The sequence below is a fragment of the Oncorhynchus mykiss genome, chromosome 8 (genome assembly GCF_057628025.1).
Source record: "Oncorhynchus mykiss isolate SJ-2025 chromosome 8, ASM5762802v1, whole genome shotgun sequence".
NCBI classification, from domain to species: Eukaryota; Metazoa; Chordata; class Actinopteri; order Salmoniformes; family Salmonidae; genus Oncorhynchus; species Oncorhynchus mykiss.
In genome coordinates, this window is record NC_143029.1 from 70,742,489 (window position 1) to 70,760,436 (window position 17,948).

The following is a 17,948-nucleotide window of genomic DNA, read 5'->3' on the forward strand; positions in this document are numbered from 1 at the left end:
ATCTATAAGTCTCTGCTAGGTAAAGCTCTGTCTTATATCAGCTCACTGGTCACCATAACAACACCCACCCGTAGCACGTGCTCCAGCAGGTATATTTCACTGGTCATCCCCAAAGCCAACACCTCCTTTGACCGCCTTTCCGTACAGTTCTCTGCTGCCAATGACTGGAACAAATTGCAAAAATCGCTGAAGTTGGAGACTTATATCTCCCTCACTAACTTTAAGCATAAGCTATCTGTGGAGCTTACCGATTGCTTCAGCTGTACACAGCCCATCTGTAAATAGCCCATCCAACTACCTACCTCATCCCCATATTGTTTTATTTACTTTTTAGCTCTTTTGCACACTAGTCTTTCCAGTATTTCTACTTGCACATCATCTTCTGCACATCTATCACTCTAGTGTTAATTTGCTAAATTGTAATTACTTCACTACTATGGCCAATTTATTGCCTTACCTCCTTACACCATTTGCACACACTGTATATAGACTTTTCCTATTGTGTTATTGACTGTACATTTGTTTAACTCTGTGTTGTTGTTTGTGTCACACTGCTTTGCTTTATCTTGGCCAGGCCATAGATGTAAATGAGAACTTGTTCTCAACTGGCCTACCTGGTTAAATAACGGTGACATTTAAAAAAAACATATAGAAAAAAAGAATGACTAAGAACCCGATGGTAACTTTGACAGAGCTCCAGAGTTCCTCTGTGGAGATGGGAGAACATTCCAGGACAACCATCTCTGCACACTCCACCAATCAGGCTTTTGTAGAGTGGCCAGACGGAAGCCACTCCTCAGTAAAAGGCACATGAAAGCCCACTTGGAATTTGCCAAAAGGCACCTAGACTCTCAGACCATGAGAAACAAGATTCTCTGGTCTGATGAAACCAAGATTGAACTCCTTGGCCTGAATGCCAAGCCTCACGTCTGGAGAAAACCTGGCACCATCCCTATGGTGAAGCATGGGACTGGGATCGAGGGAAGGATGAACGGAGCAAAGTACAGAGAGATCCTTGATGAAAACCTGCTTCAGAGCGCTCAGGACCTCAGACTGGGGCAAAGGTTCACCTTCCAAAAGGATAACAACCATAAGCACAAAGCCAAGACAATGCAGGAGTGGCCACGGTACAAATCTGTGAATATCTTTGAGTGGCCCAGACAGAGCCTGAACACGATCAAACATCTCTGGAGAGACCTGTAAATAGCTGTGCAGCGACACTCCCCATCCAACCTGACAGATCTTGAGAAGATCTGCAGAGAAGAATGGGGAAAAGTCCCCAAATACAAGTGTGCCAAGTTTGTAGCGTCATACCCAAGACGACTCAAGGCTGTAATCGCTGCCAAAGGTTCTTCAACAAAGTGCTGAGTAAAGGGTCTGAACACTTACGTAAATGTGATATTTCATTTTTCTATTTTTTATACATTTCCAAAAATGTCTAAAAACCTGTTTTTGTTTTGTCATAATGGGGTACTGTGTGTAGATTGATGAGGGAAAACAATTATTTAATTGTTTTTAGAATAAGGCTGTAACGTAACAAAATGTGGAAAAAGTCAAGGGGTCTGAATACTTTCCAAATGCAATGTACACCTCATGACTAGGGGATTTCCTTACTTTTAGGCATACAGCAACACCATCTGACAATATATAGAATGTGAGTCCTAACTCAAGACATGGGGGTCTCCTAACTATAACACACTCCACAAGGACAAGGCTATGGGAACCAACTACTGCCCACACAGCAGCACATCCATTACTAAAGCGCTAATAGAAATTCTCACCTAACAGATAAATCAATGGACTGTACAGTATAGCGAAGACATTCAGAATAGCATTGTGTAGTAGGTCTGCAGGACTTACTGAGGACTTACTGAGGATGTAGAGGGAGAGGGCGATGCCTGCCAAGCAGAAGCCCTCGAAGAAGCGCAGGGTGCTAAACATGGGAACGTTGACTGAGAAGGCCACGGTCAGACCGAACACCAGCATGAACAGGACCGAGATTATTAGGACCGGGTGGCGACCAAACCTGAGGATGGAGGGAGAGAAGGAGGGAGGGAGAGAGAGAGAGACAGAGAGAGAGAGAGACAGAGAGAGACAGAGAGAGAGAGAGGATGAAGCACAAATACAGTAGGAAAGATCCTTAATTACTTGTCCATATTTAAACAATACAAGCTAAAGCATTAACAAGAATCACACTGAAAACCCCTGAACGAAATGTCTATGAAAACATATTATGTAATAACTTTATTATGTAGCAAAGATATCATGTAACAACTTATTATGTAATAGTGAATAATTGTACTCACCAGTCTGCCAGGACCCCAAAGACCAGGTATCCGAATATGGATCCCACCAGCAGAGAGAACTTAGCGATGTGGACCTTCCACGCCGAGTCACACACCAGGCTCCACTGTAGAAGACGAAGAAGAACAGAGGAAGGTTACTGGATTGTCTAATGAACACAAATGTCAAACGGAAACGTGTCTTCTGCTTTATCCCAAATCCTCTGAAAGACTCTCACACAAAGTAACAAACACACAGAGGGCAGCAGAACTATGGCATACGGAGAAACAACCCATTCACATCGGCCATTTTGTTTTCAGACTAGTCTCAGCCAGAGTGTTACTCAATAGATCTAATAACGACATGAAGCATTTACATTATTTGTCAGATTGTATGGGAACATTAACTCAGCGCTACAAGAGCATTCTAGCTAACTTCCTATAGGATTTGAACCAGGCAGCACACCCCTGATCTCAATCCAGTTTCCCTAACCGACATCCCACTTTGCTAACAACGCCTTAAAACATAAAGAGAGACTAGCCATTGATTTAAAGCCTCCATTAAAAGTGTTCAACCATGTAAATGTACTGTAGCCTATTATGTTGAGTTTCCCCTTCCAATGTCTAGATTTCCCTCTGTGTGTTGTCTATAATGATGTAAACCCCCACTTCAACCCCTATGCCTGTGTGCTCTTCCTCTGGCTGTGTAGTGTAGTCCTCTGCCTCATCAGTAGTAGGCTTCCAAGAATGCAAAGTATGCTGTGCCACTACAGCTGATTTGCATTAGAAATACATCCATGCTCATCTTTTTGTATTATTTGTGGATGAATACCATTGTAGGTGCATACATGTGTGAACAGAATGACCCCACTTTGGACAAATCAATCAAACATTGATAAACAAAGCACAGTGCAAAAAATAGCTAGACCCCATTCATCCCCTGCTAACTCTGCCACCACTGCTGAGGAAAAACCTTAGGGGGAACTGAAGTAGATATATGTAGAGTATGTCTAATAAATACATTTTTTTACTGATTCAAGTCTACATGTAAAGTATGTGTACAATACATACAGAATAAGCCCACTTTAGTCAATGATGATAATGTCACCCCAAATCTGTTTGACTTATCCACTCCACTATCACCCCACACTTTCAGCCCAATGCAGCTGTGAGTAAACAGTACTGAGAGGCAGGCTGTTGGGGTTACTGGGTTCCTGGTACTCTGGTCTGGAATGGAGCCTCCTCTGTGCTCCCAGCTGTCTGAGGGATATAAGAGTCAAGGAGAGGGTGTGTAAGGGTGGGGCGTGAGGGTGACAGGTGTGTGACACATGGGATGTCTGTCTATCGATGTGACACCCAGAGTAGAGCTCTGGTTAGCCAACAGAGACAGACAAGCACACACAAGATTTGGTTCCAAATTCTGAGATTAGCCAATACATACCCAAAGACACAGCTTTGGAAAGTACCAAACAGCACATCCATTACTTTGCATTGCTTTTTGATTTCTGGTAAACGTGAATGCAATGGCTCAGAACTGGTCGATTGTTTGGTCGTTAGGCTGTTGGTTGACCGAGATTGTCTTAGTCGAGCAGTAATAAATATATATATATATATATATATATATATATATATATATATATATAAATAAATATATTTGTGCCCATCTCAGTGAACTAATCTAGGCCTAGACTAAAAGCCAATTCATGCTTGAGCCTGCACAGCCATGCAGAAGCCAAATCGAGCTCTGTACCGTATTGACATGCGCCTCCCAAATTTTGTAACAACGTGGAGGGCTCTGTATAGCACCACATTGACATGATTGGTTGACGGTAGAAAATACAAACTCACTTCCTTGACAACAGCTCTGCGAAGCACAAGAAGTATGAATGCCCTGACTTCTGCTGAGGTCGTATCACCTGGCCAAGGCAGAAGTCGGATTGACAATGCGCCTAGATGCACAATGCACTTCTCTCTCCAGAATGCACTCTCTCCCGCTAATTGTTTAAGAACTTAACTGTGTGAATTGTTTGCGTTTGATTGTCAGTGTCTGTCAATTCCACAATACATATATCACCAGTAGTAGATTTACTGTTATTTCCTAGCATTTCTAATCTACAATGTCTACAGTAATTTATAATAATGCATTCAATATTATTATTCCAGTCTTCCCGTTTTCATTGTCAGAGTGGACAAATTGTTTGCGGAGTGCACAGCCTATTCTACACTTGTGAGAAACAATTTTTTGTTTATTTTCATTCCATTTATGAGTTTTGTCAATTTAGTCATTGTGTTTTGTTTGGAGCGATTCTGTCAATGTTGAGTAAGGTTGCACACGAATAGAAGTAGGGAGATTTGATAGTATTTCTTATTGGCTTTATGCATCACCAACTATGACCTGTGGATCTTCTCAGAGTAATGTTTTCTTCACCTCAAACAGCAAGGAAACAAAGTCTGTTTTTACATCAATTGACAATTACAATAGTTCCTCAATGTATTTGAAAAATCTTTCTAGCTTTCTCCCTTTCGATAACCACTCAGCGTGAAAGGGAAAAATGTCACGCTCTAATCCAGTGGAAACATCATAAAATACGCCTACCTGATTACTTCTTATCTGTGCTTGACTTGGACTGGAATAGGTTCTGGTACTCATTTTGGGTGCTGGTACTGTTCATATTTAGGTCTAGGAGCTCTACAATACATTTGAGCTAGTATTCTATGAGAGGAACAGGAGCTCAAGCAGTAGAACATTTGAGGTGCCGGTACTCAGCTCTGGTGAGCTCCTATCAGGATATCAGGATATATCAAGATATTTTCTACCTGCAGGCTGCAATTTTTTATTTGTTGCCTTTATGTAGGCTATTTTTACATTGTTGGCAATGGCAATAGAATTTACTTTTTAGGTTTGTATCATTTTGATTTAGATTTGGATAGTATTAACCACATGACAATGATTTTCAGATATGAAGATGTTATTATATATTAAATTAAATTGTTTCAAGGAAATTTGCCTATGAAAACCATAACTGACACGCAGATCGGTAGAAATGGTATGATAAATTGGCATTCCACATGAGAAAGATTGCCGACTCCTCGTGTAGCCTATTACCGGCAACTTCAGGAGATTAATGGCAGAATCTGCAAAAGCCAGTAGCGGCAGGAGGATGGTTGGGACAGGTTGAGGATTAAATCTTCTGGTTATCTAGATCTCTGGTGCCATTGAAGCATCAAACCGTAAGCTTAAAGCATCAGACAAGCTCGATGCATATAGTTTATTTTATTAAAACACATTGGATAGGGTCAAGTTTCCTGAATTTCTGCCTGACTGATGTGCCCAAAGTAAAGCCTGTTACTCAGGCCCAGAAGCCAGGATATGCATATAATTGGTCGCATTGGATATACTTTTTTTTAAAGTTTCTAAAACTGTTAAAACAATTTTCAGAGACTATAACAGAATTGATATGGTAGGCAAAAATCAAAAGAAAAAACAACCAGAATTGTATTTTGTTTTAGGTTCAAGGCTGTTATAATGGAAAGCTATGGGTCCTATGTAATTCCGTCTCCCAGATTGTTGATATCTAGTGGAAGCCATAGGAATTGCAGTCTTTATTCAAGGTTTTAGGCTTGTTTTTTTTTAATTAGCAAAAATTTGACGTTTTGGTGAAGAGAGCACCGGAACAATATCAGTCTCTCGGTGCGAGAGGGCGCGTGCTTACTAATTTTGCTTTTATATTGAACATACTACTTTCAGGGGTTATTATAGTTAATTTACATTTTAGGGTACCTGAAGATTAAAGAGAAACGTTGTTTGACTTGTTTGGACAAAGTTTTGCAGTAGCTGTTTGGACTCCTTTGTCTGCAAGTTGAACGAGTGGATTACTGAAATCAATGGCTCCAACTAAACAGACTTTTTGGGATATAAAGAAGGATTTTGTCACGCCCTGGCCTTAGTATTCTGTGTTTTCTTTATTATGTTGGTTAGGCCAGGGTGTGACATGGGTGATTTATGCGTTTTGTTTTGTCTGGGGTTTATTAGATTTAAGGGGTTGTGTTCAGTGTATTGTTCTAGGTAAGTCTATGGTTGCCTGGAGTGGTTCTCAATCAGAGGCAGGTGTTTATCGTTGTCTCTGATTGGGAACCATATATAGGCAGCCATATTCTTTACGTATCTTGTGGGTGGTTGTTCCTGTCTCTGTGTTTTGCACCAGTTAGGACTGTTTAGGTTTTTCCACGTTTTCTTATTTTGTATAGTGTTCATGTTTTTCATCTTTCATTAAAGATGTTTATAAATAACCACGCTGCAGTTTGGTCCTCCTCTCCTTCCCAGGAAGAAAAACGTTACAGAACCGCCCACCACAACAGGACCAAGCGGTGTGGTGACAGACAGTGGCAGCAGGAGCAGCGCAAGGAGGAATGGACATGGGATGATGTGTTGGACGGCAAGGGTTGCTACACTTGGGAGGAGATCCTGGCGGGAAAGGTATATACGAGGGAACAAGGCTGGGATGGAAGCCCGAGAGTCAGTCCCCAAAATGTATTGCGGGGGGGCACAGGGAGAGTGTGGCAGAGTCAGGAGTCAGACCTGAGCCAACTCCCCCTGTTTATCGTAAGGAGCCAAGGAGGAACCAGAACCAGAGCCGGTGTTGGAGGGGAGCGAAGCAGAGACCGTGAAGGAGTTAATGGGGAAATTGGAGGAGAGAGTTATGAGGGAGTTGCTGTGTTGGTGCATGAGGCACGGCATTCGCCCAACGGAGCATGTCGGGGGTTTGATGGCACCTGGGTCAGCTCTCCATACTGAGGTGCGTGCTAGTCGTCTGGTGAAGATTGTGCCAGCCTCACGCACTAGGCCTCCTGTGCACCTCCGTAGCCTTGCACGTCCTGTGCCAGCTCAGCGCTACAGTGCTCCTAGCAGTGCTAACCGTGGCGGGCGTGGTACTGGTCAGGCATCGTGTTATGCGGTGGAACGCACAGTGTCCCCAGTACGTGTGCTTAGCCCGGTACGCTACATCCCAGCTCCCCACATCTGCCGGGCTAGGGTGAAGATCCAGCCAGGGCGGTTGGTGCAAGCCCTGCTCTCAAGATCTCCAGTACGCCTTCACGGTCCGGTCCATCCAGTGCCACCTCCACACACCAGCCCTCCGGTGGCAGCTCCCCGCACCAGGCTTCCTGTGCGTGTCCTCGGCCCAGTACCACCAGTGCCAGCACCACGCACCAGGCCTACAGTGCACTTCGCCTGTCCAGCGCTTCCAGAGCCGCCAGAGTCTCCCGTCTGTCATGAGCCGCCAGAGTCTCCCGTCTGTCATGAGCCGCCAGAGTCTCCCATCTGTCAGGATCTTCCAGAGCCGCCAGTCAGCCAGGATCTTCCAGAGCCGCCAGTCAGCCAGAGCTGCCAGTCAGCCAGGATCCGCCATTCAGCCAGGATCCACCAGAGCCGCCATTCAGCCAGTATCTGCCAGAGTCGTCAACCTGCCTGAGCTATCCCTCAGTCTTGAGCTACCCCTCAGTCTTGAGCTACCCCTCAGTCTTGAGCTACCCCTCAGTCTTGAGCTACCCCTCAGTCTTGAGCTACCCCTCAGTCCCGAGCTGTCCCTCAGTCCGGAGCTGCCCCTCAGTCCAGTGGGGCCCTTTGTTAAGGTTACTAGGCCAAGGGCAGCGGCGAGGGTCGCCACTCAAGGGACGCTAAGTAAGCGGACTAAGACTGTGTTGGAGTGGGGTCCACGTCCCGCGCCAGAGCCGCCACCGTGAACAGACGCCCACCCAGACCCTCCCCTATGGGTTTAGGTGTGTCACGCCCTGGCCTTAGTATTCTGTGTTTTCTTTATTATGTTGGTTAGGCCAGGGTGTGACATGGGTGATGTATGTGTCTTGTTTTGTCTAGGGGTTTATTAGATTTATGGGGTTGTGTTCAGTGTAGTGTTCTAGGTAAGTCTATGGTTGCCAGGAGTGGTTCTCAATCAGAGGCAGGTGTTTATCGTTGGGAACCATATTTAGGCAGCCATATTCTTTAGGTATCTTGTGGGTGGTTGTGGGTGGTTGTTCCTGTCTCTGTGTTTTGCACCAGTTAGGACAGTTTCGGTTTTTACACGTTTTCTTGTTTTGTATAGTGTTCACGTTTTTCATCTTTCATTAAAGATGTTTATAAATAACCACACTGCATTTTGGTCCTCCTCTCCTTCCCAGGAAGAAAACCGTTACAGATTTTATCTAACAAAACGACCATTCATGTTGTAGCTGGGATCCTTGGGATTGCAATCAGAGGAAGATTTTCAAAAGTAAGTGATTTATTTCATCGCTATTTGTGATTTTGTGAAGCCTGTGCTGGTTGAAAAATATGTTGATGTGGGGCGCCATCCTCAGACAATCGAATGGTATGTTTTCGCTGTAAAGCCTATTATAAATCGGACAATGCAGTTGGATTAACAATAATTTAAGCTTTTAAATGACACAAGATACGTTCAAGATATGTTCATGTTTAATATTACGATTATTTATTTGAATTGCGTGCCCTCCAATTTCACCGGATGTTGTCGACAGGTGTCCCGCTAGCAGGAAACCTATCCCTAAGTAGTTTTAAAGCATCAGACAAGCTCAAAGCATATAGTTTATTTTATTAAAACATATAGGGTGTGTCTATACAGTTGAAGTCAGAAGTTACCATACACTTAGGTTGGAGTCATTAAAACTTGTTTTTCAACCACTTCACAGATTTCTTGATAACAAACTATTGTTTTGGCAAGTCGGTTAAGATATCTACTTTGTACAAGTAATTTTTCCAACAATTGTTTACACGCAGATTATTTCACTAATAATTCACTGTATCCCAATTCCAGTGGGTCAGAAGTTTACATACACTAAGTTGACTGTGCTTTTAAACAGTGTGGAAAATTCCAGAAAATTATGTCATGGCTTTAGAAGCTTCTGATAAGCTGATTGACATCATTTGAGTCAATTGGAGGTGTACCTGTGGATGTATTTCAAGGCCTACCTTCAAACTTAGTGCCTCTTTGCTTGACATCATGGGAAAATTTTAAAAAATCAGCCTAGACCTCAGAAAAGAAAATGTAGACCTCCACAAGTCTGGTTCATCCTTGGGAGCAATTTCCAAATGCCTGAAGGTGCCACGTGCATCTGTACAAACAATAGTACGCAAGAATAAACACCATGGGACCACGCAGCCTTCATACTGCTCAGGAAGGAGACGTGTTCTGTCTCCTAGAGATGAACGTACTTTGGTCTGAGAAGTGCAAATCAATCCCAGAACAACAGCAAAGGACCTTGTGAAGATGTTAGAGGAAACAAGTACAAAAGTATCTATATCCACAGTAAAACAGTTCTATATCGACATAACATGAAAGGCCAGTCAGCAAGGAAGAAGCCACTACTCCAAAACCGCCATCAAAAAGCCAGACTACGGTTTGCAACTGCACATGGGGACAAAGATCGTACCTTTTGGAGAAATGTCCTCTGGTCTGATTAAACAAAAATAGAACTGTTTGGCCATAATGACCATCGTTATGTTTGGAGGAAAAAGGGGAATGCTTGCAAGCCGAAGAACACCATCCCAACCGTGAAGCACGGGGGTAACAGCATCATGTTGTGGGTGTGCTTTGCTGCAGAAGGGTCTGATGCACTTCACAAAATAGATGGCATCATGAGGTTAAAGCTTGGTCACAAATGGGTCTTCCAAATGGAGAATGACCCCAAGCATACTTCCAAAGTTGTGGCAAAATGGCTTAAGGACAACAAAGTCAAGGTATTGGAGTGGCCATCACAAAGCCCTGACCTCAATCCTATAGTAAATGTGTGGGCAGTACTGAAAAAGTGTGCGTGAGCAAGGAGGCCTACTGACCTGACTCAGTTACACCAGCTCTGTCAGGAGAAATGGGCCAACATTCACCCAACTTATTGTGGGAAGCATGTGGAAGGCTACCCAAAACATTTGATCTAAGTTAAGCAATTTAAAGACAATGTAACCAAATACTCATTGAGTGTATGTAAACTTTTGACCCACTGGGAATATGATGAAATAAATAAATAATTTTCTCTACTATTATTCTGATATTTCACATTCTTAAAATAAAGTGGTGATCCTAACTGACCTAAGACAGGGAATTTTTACTATGATTAAATGTCAGGAATTGTGAAAAACTGAGATTAAATTTATTTGGCTACGGTGTATGTAAACTTCTGACTTCAACTGTATATGGAAAAATAGACTTTTAACAAATTTGACCCCTCGATTGGGTGAAAGAACAGACGACTTTCGGGTTAGCAAGATTTATTTTAGTCGGGAACAGCCATAGAATTAATAAAACAATGTTCTTCATTTGGGGACAGGTGGACTGAGTTTGCACTCTGTATTTCATTCTCATTTGAAACTGAAGTTCCCCACTCACAATATGTCTTTAGGCTATCAAAGTTTATGACCTCTTATAACCTCTGGCTTAGCGATCTGTCCTGTTCAGGGTAAAAAGCTCCAGCTCCACGATTATTCACTGTCACGAGGCAGTGATCACATGACACACACATGCATACTTTCAGTATCGATGTCACTAGGGGACAAGACCAAGATGCGAGGCAAACAAGTTCCCCAATGTTGCGCAATACCACATAAACCATGAGGTAGTGTGTCAAAGTCAAGGCCGTCTGCTCTGTCTTTGGCCGTGTCAAACTTGCGTGTTGAAAGTGTGATGTGTGTCAGAGCTGGGACTATGTATAAGACCATGGGATATAGAGAAGTCACGACCGTGCAGAGTGGGGGATCAACCAGACCACGCGGCCAGGGTGACTGACTAAGCGTGACAGATGAACGTGGTTCAAAGCAGCTGGTGACCGCACAGTTGAAAGGAACCTCAACCATTAATAAGCACCAAAGAGAGAGCTGACTGTGCAAGATGCCTGACCACATCTTAGTTAGAGGAACAGAATGTTTTAATGTTAACCAAGGTAAAAATCCTAACCACGACTGAGGTCAAGGGACAAAATATGTTAGTAAACCTGATCCACGGTCATGTCACCACAGAAGTTCAGCTATCTACTCTGCAGAACATTCTGTCCCATATGCTTCCTTTAGTGCCCTCACTCACTCACTATTGTAGTGTTCATTAGGGATAGCTGAATTGAAGGCTCTATGTTAGACAGTAGGCAATGCCTTATTAATCCTTTAGTTTGACTGGCAGGCTGGAGTACAAAAGGCTTATTGGTGCTCTGGGTCTGTGTGTGACAACAAGGGAGGGCATCAGGTCCCGAACACTGACCCGAGTGACAGTACTACCCCAGGGAGGGGACAGAGGGAGGGGACAACACCAACGGCCACAGCTGCATGTACAGTACATATCTAACTAGAGATACTTGTCTTATATGTATATGTCTTATACTCAGCTGGCTCCTCCCCGGATATTGTGTTAAATGCTCTACAACAAAGCTTTCTTAGTGTCCATATAGCTTTATCTATCATTATCCTTGGTCTGAGCACCTCCAAAACAAAGGTCATGTGGTTTGGTAAGAAGAATGCCCCTCTTCCCACAGGTGTTATTACTACCTCTGAGGGTTTAAGTTGTCACCTCATACAAATACTTGGGATTATGGCTAGACGGCTGTCCTTCTCTCAGCACATATCAAAGCTACAGGCTAAAGTTAAACCTAGACTTTCCTCTATTGTAATCGCTCCTCTTTCACCCCAGCTAACCCTGATTCAGATGACCCTCCTACCCATGCTAGATTACGGAGACATAATTTATAGATCGGCAGGAAAGGGTGCTCTCGAGCGGCTACATGTTCTTTACCATTCGGCCATCAGATTTGCCACCAATGCTCCTTATAGGACACATCACTGCACTCTATACTCCTCTGTAAACTGGTCATCTCTGTATACCCGTCGCAAGACCCACTGGTTGATGCTTATTTATAAAACCCTCTTAGGCCTCACTCCCCCCTATCTGAGATACCTACTGCATCCCTCATTCTCCACATACAACACCCGTTCTGGTAGTCACATTCTGTTAATGGTCCCCAAAGCAAAGCACTGGGTAACTCGTCTTTTCAGTTCACTGCAGCTAGCGACTGGAACGAGCTGCAACAACCACTCAAACTGGACAGTTTTATCTCAATCTCCTCATTCAAAGACTCAATCATGGACACTAATACTGACAGTTGTGGCTGCTTTGTGTGATGTATTGTTGTATCTACCTTCTTGACCTTTGTGCTGTTGTCTGTGCCCAATAATGTTTGTACCATGTTGTGTTGCTACCATGTTGTTGTCATGTTGTGTTGCTACCATACTGTGTTGTCATGTGTTGCTGCCTTGTTATGTTGTTGTCTTAGGTCTCTCTTTATGTAGTGTTGTGTCTCTCTTGTTGTGATGTGTGTTTTGTCCTATATTAGTATGGTATTACTTTTTTCTTTTTTTAATCCCAGGCCCCGTCCCCGCAGGAGGGCTTTTGCCTTTTATTAGAATTAGTTCTTAACTGATACGTCTAGTTAAATAAAGGTTAAATAAAATTAAATCTATTTAAAAAAGAGGGAGGGATGAGAGAATGAGTAGAAAGAGGGAGAAGGTGGGTGAGATAGAGAAGGAAACAAAACGCTTGACAGTGAATGGAGAGAGATAAAGAAGAAGAAAGGGAATAGGGAAATATAATGAGTAAATAGAGAGACAGAGACACATTAAATACTTGGCAGGGAGTGTGAGGGGAGGGAGACAGGGAGAGTGGAGTGAGACTGCTGCATAGTTACTGCCTAGCAACAGACTATCACCTTGGTTATGAGTCTTTTTCTAATTTACAGTATAAGTTTAGAAGAATTCTCTCATCTCTGGGATCAGGGAATAGAGGAGAGTAGGAGGTGAGAGAGAGAGAAGCACACATCCAGCAGGAGAAGGACACATCCTTAATCACTTGTCCATATTTAAACAATACAAGCTAAAGCGTTTGAAGTCTGCCCCTTCGGGTATTTTATTGTTTGAGTGCATTAGCAAGAAACACACAGAAAACTCCTGAACTGAATCTATAGATAGAGAGAGAGAGTGAGTGTCAGGGAAAGATATGATCCCTTATTGATGTAACTTCTTAAATCCACTTCAACAAGTGTAGATGAAGGGGAGGAGAATGCTCTTGAGACAACTGAGACATGGATTGTGTATGTGTTCCATTCAGAGGGTGAATGGGCAAGATAAAATATTTAAGTGCCTTTGAATGGGGTATGGTAGTGGGTGATAGGCAGACCGGTTTGAGTGTGTCAAGAACTGCAACTCTGCTGGGTTTTTCCACACTCAACAGTTTCCTGTGTGTATCAAGAATGGTCCAATTTCCAATGGACATCCAGCCAACTTGACACAACTGTGGAAAGCATTGGAGTCAACATGGGCCAGCATCCCTGTGAAAGGATTTCAACACCATGTAGTCCATGCCCTGATGAATTGAGGCTGTTCTGAGGGCAAAAGGGAGAGAGAGCTCTGGGCCACATTCCATCACCGTTACAGTTGTTATAGAAAATGTGATAATATAAATCCAAACTGTTCAACAGTGACATCATTTAGAAAAGTGTGACTCATTGAGAAATCACCTATGTAAGCAATGTCATATTCCAGAGCTGTTGTGTAAATTGTATTTCATATTCATATCCTAGATAACTATCATTCCAGAATCAATTCTCAAGTTACACAGTAAAGGTTGGACTAATTGCAGACATGTTCAATAAAGAGTCTAAGGCACTGCATCTCAGTGCAAGAGGCGTCACTACAGTCCCTGGTTCAATTCCAGGCTGTATCACATCCGGCTGTGATTGGGAGTCCCATAGGGCGGTGCACAATTGGCCCAGCGTCGTCTGGGTTTGGCCGGGGTAGGCTGTCATTGTAAATAAGAATTTGTTTTTAACTGACTTGCCTAGTTAAATTAATTTGTAAAAATAATAATAAAAATACATACAATTTACATGCTGAGCAGACAATGGTGACATCTATTCAAAAACCACCTCAGGTCAAAAACATAATGTAGCCTATTGAAGTCTATCTCTACTGTTAACATTTTATGGAGATAATGGCATCTTTTCTTTCAGGGGCACAATTAACAGTGAGGAAACATAGCATTATTCCTCAAATGATCATGCAGTGACAGGGCAAGGACAACAGTCAAACACCATGCCACAATCTCCCTATAAAGAGAGGTGTGTGTGTGTGTGTCCGATGTCCGAGACGGCGCACCATCAGTGACAGTTGGTTCCGGTGCCTGTCAGCCCAGTTTCTGTGTGAGAGAGATACAGACTAGCTGATCAGATACATCTGCAGTGTTGTCTTTGAGGTCTGCAGGGAGCCTGGCAATACCCAACACTTTGTTATTGTATCCTGAAAGTGTCCACACAGACTTGAAAACAACAAGAATAAAAAAGATATTCTTCAGTTTGGGTGTGTACACTAAGATAGTAGCTTAGATTGAGAGTGAGTAACCTTCTTTTGTGTGAAAAGAGAAAGATAGACGAAACAAATAGCATTAGGTGGATAGTAGGTCAAACGAGAGGCGGTTTCTGCATGATTCTCATCGCTTTCTAACTCACCACTTCTCTCTCTCTCTCACACACAACACACACACACATAGTGCTCCAGCATATTCTGTCATGGCAATGTAGATGAACCATATAATTAAATGAATTTGATCAATCTCACTGTTTATGATTATGCAGAGAGAGGGAAGGAGAGAAAGGGCGTGATCAGCTACTTCCCTTCCAGTCTTGCATTCCATCACTTGATCTTAAAACAACTGCGACCAGGGACACAGGTTGCTCTGGGTCACACGTTCAGTTCCAGGTTTACTGCAGCTCTGCTCAAAATACCACTACGAGAAACTAACTCCCTTTAGCAAAGACATACAATGACTGTATGAGGCTTTGTCTTTCAGTCCCACAGGCAGACCTCTCTTTCCTCACAGCTGACGTGTGTGTGTGTGTGTGTGTGTGTGTGTGTGTCTACACACAACTGACTTGGGCAGAGGGTTAACCCCTCCTAACAGCTGTGTTTGTCTCATGCTGTCCCACACTGATGCTGGGTCTGTAGATAAGACAGGACAGGAGAGGACAGCTGGACAAACAGACAGTGAATGTTTAAGAACTAGGCGTTCCTGTATTCACTCTCAGGGCGTTGGGGGGCATTGTCCAGTCCTGCTAGCACTACAGTGGAATTGGGTGCAAACCTTATCTCTCCGTACTTATGACACACAGTTATCTTGTTGTACAGTTAAAGCGTACAGACTTTCGTAATACAATGTAACATCTGCTGACACAGGGGTGCCAGCTTGAGGAGGAGTATATTCTTACTTTTCAAATCAAATCGTATTGGTCACGTACACATATTTAGCAGATGTTATTGCAGGTGTAGCAAAATGCATTTCTAACGTAAAGAGGAATTACATTGTTATATCCTGTTGATAGCGTAATATTTCTCCACGGTCACTTGAAATGGGATCTGCCTGGCACCAATAGCAGTCCCATCTAGATACAGGACTGGAAATCTCCAGCTATATTTTAAGAAGAGCTGATCCTTCTCTAACCACTAGCTCTCCAATGAACTTGGACAATCACACAATCACAACTTTCCTTGAACACACTGGGGATTTCAGTCAGTGTAGTCTAGAGTGCGATGGTAGTTTATTGTCTCTACTCCAGGCTGTGTGATGCTGCTGCCATTTGAATGTAATGGAGAGTATATGAGCAGAGAAGGATGAAGCATTAAGCAGGGAGAGTGGGATACTCCACCCATCCGGCCCATCTGTGTCTCTCTGTAATGATTCAGGCTTGTTTTATTATTTTATTCAGCTCAGTCCCCAAGAAGCCCCAGTTATCAATTAGAATCCACATCCACACCAGCCACTCTGGATTCCTCATCAGCCCCCATCCCCTACTCCGCTGAGCCCAGCGTTATCAAAGCCTTCTCTGAACATCGCTCTGAGGGGACAGAGCTGCACTGTTACCATGCCATGACTATTCAAGGAGACGCTACCAAAGAAATCCATTGTGTCACTATGCTAGTATTTCAAGGAGATAGAGCCAAAGCTCTGATTGTATAATCACTAAGTTGTATTATGTCTATGATATAACTATTCAAGGAGATATATCCAATGCTTTTAGGGTCTGATTCCGACCTGAGTTAGTTAGTTATGCGTAAATGGAACATGATTCCTTTTTTATGTACTTCTCTCTGTGTATTCTGACCTTGAACTTAAGCATGAGAATAGCATGCTATAAACGCAATCTCTGACTTTAATAGTATTTCAACAATGGTTTCACTTCCACAAGTGCCTCTGATTTAACAAATGATTGTACGTTATATGGATTATTATCGTAACAAATGCACTGATGGGGTCAAATTATATATAGCCTGTCAATATGTTGCATCAATTCACAATGGAAATACAACTAAATCAAAACAAGTATTATTACTCTCGCAATTTCACACATTTGAAACATATATTTCCCCATTCTACGCTTGACAAGCAGTTCCCCTGTTCCAGCACATGGCACTGTGTGCACGCTTGGTCAAGGCTGTGCGTAACCTTACGCTCACTCTCAAGCAAACGTTCAAAATGATGAGTCTCATACTTTGCATGGAAATGATCCGAAGCATGGTTTACACAGGTTTGTGACTACGAATGATGGATAAATGAGGCCCCAGGAGTCAAGGGAGGGGGTTTATAGCGAGGTCCTTTAGTGGGATTGAACTCGTCCATTTACCTGAGAATCAATTCCTTCTGGGGACGACCTTGTTGGGTGTGTGTGTGTAATATGCCATTTTGTTCGATATTGTTAATATTGTGGTAACACTTTACCTTCAGCTGCTCTTCTACCTGTGTAGTAAAGCTGTAATTAATATGGTAATAGATGATAACTTAGTAATAGCTTTGTAATTAATTACATAGCGAAGAGGCAAAATGGTAGGCTATATAAAATAGTTTTGAGTTTCACAGGGTTGGGAAGGTTGCTTTCTAAAAGTAATCCATTAGTTACCTGTCCAAAATTGTAATCAGTAGCATCACTTTTGGATTACCCAAACTCAGTAACGTAATCTGCCTACTTTCATTTAAGAAGCATTGGAAGAAGACAAAAATGTATATTACTAATTGAACGACATCTAATGCAGGATAAACCAATGTTAGAGTTTATATAGCTGCCCATAAATGGATGTTGGATTTTACTACATGGGTTGGTTATGTTGGCTTCTTCTAACCCATTGCTTTCTACTGGGATGGCAGGTAGCCTAGTGGTTAGAGCGTTGGACCAGAACTTCAAGAATAGGACTTGGAAATATAAATTAGCTCAATTGTTTTATCTGACCATAACCCAAAAACGATGGACTTATTAGCTAACTACCACGGAGTGTAGTTTTGTTTATGATTTTATTGTCTTGGAGGACTGATTGGGCTGTCATGGGCTCGCATGCTTTAATCACAACCCAAAAAGTCCTATTTGCATGTGAAAATCTATTCACATTGGTTCACATCAGGCAATGCTTCTTGTAAATAGCAAACTCAAATTTTGTGAGTGTTTTTTATAGGGCAAGGCAGCTCTAACCAACATCTCCAATCTCGACGCATTGGTTGGACTCCAGGTTAGCTGACTCCTGACTCCAATTAGCTTTTGGAGAAGTCATTAGCCTAGGGGTTCACATACTTTCCCAACCTACAC

General features: G+C 42.8%; 1 protein-coding gene across 2 annotated transcripts in view; it reads right to left on the reverse strand.

Annotated features, from left to right (window-relative positions):
• The window catches only part of LOC110530426 (solute carrier family 22 member 23), an 83,551-nt gene that overhangs the window by 57,010 nt on the left and 8,593 nt on the right, over window positions 1-17,948 (reverse strand). The window contains exons 2-3 of one of the 2 annotated variants that reach the window (XM_021613484.3): window positions 2,307-2,410; window positions 1,872-2,026 (exon numbers count right to left, since the gene is read on the reverse strand). In XM_021613484.3, coding sequence (XP_021469159.3) covers window positions 1,872-2,026; window positions 2,307-2,410 — 259 coding nt within the window. Of the gene's footprint in view, window positions 1-1,860; window positions 2,027-2,306; window positions 2,411-17,948 lie in introns of both variants that reach the window. The other variant, XM_090182441.1, reaches the window with a different exon arrangement.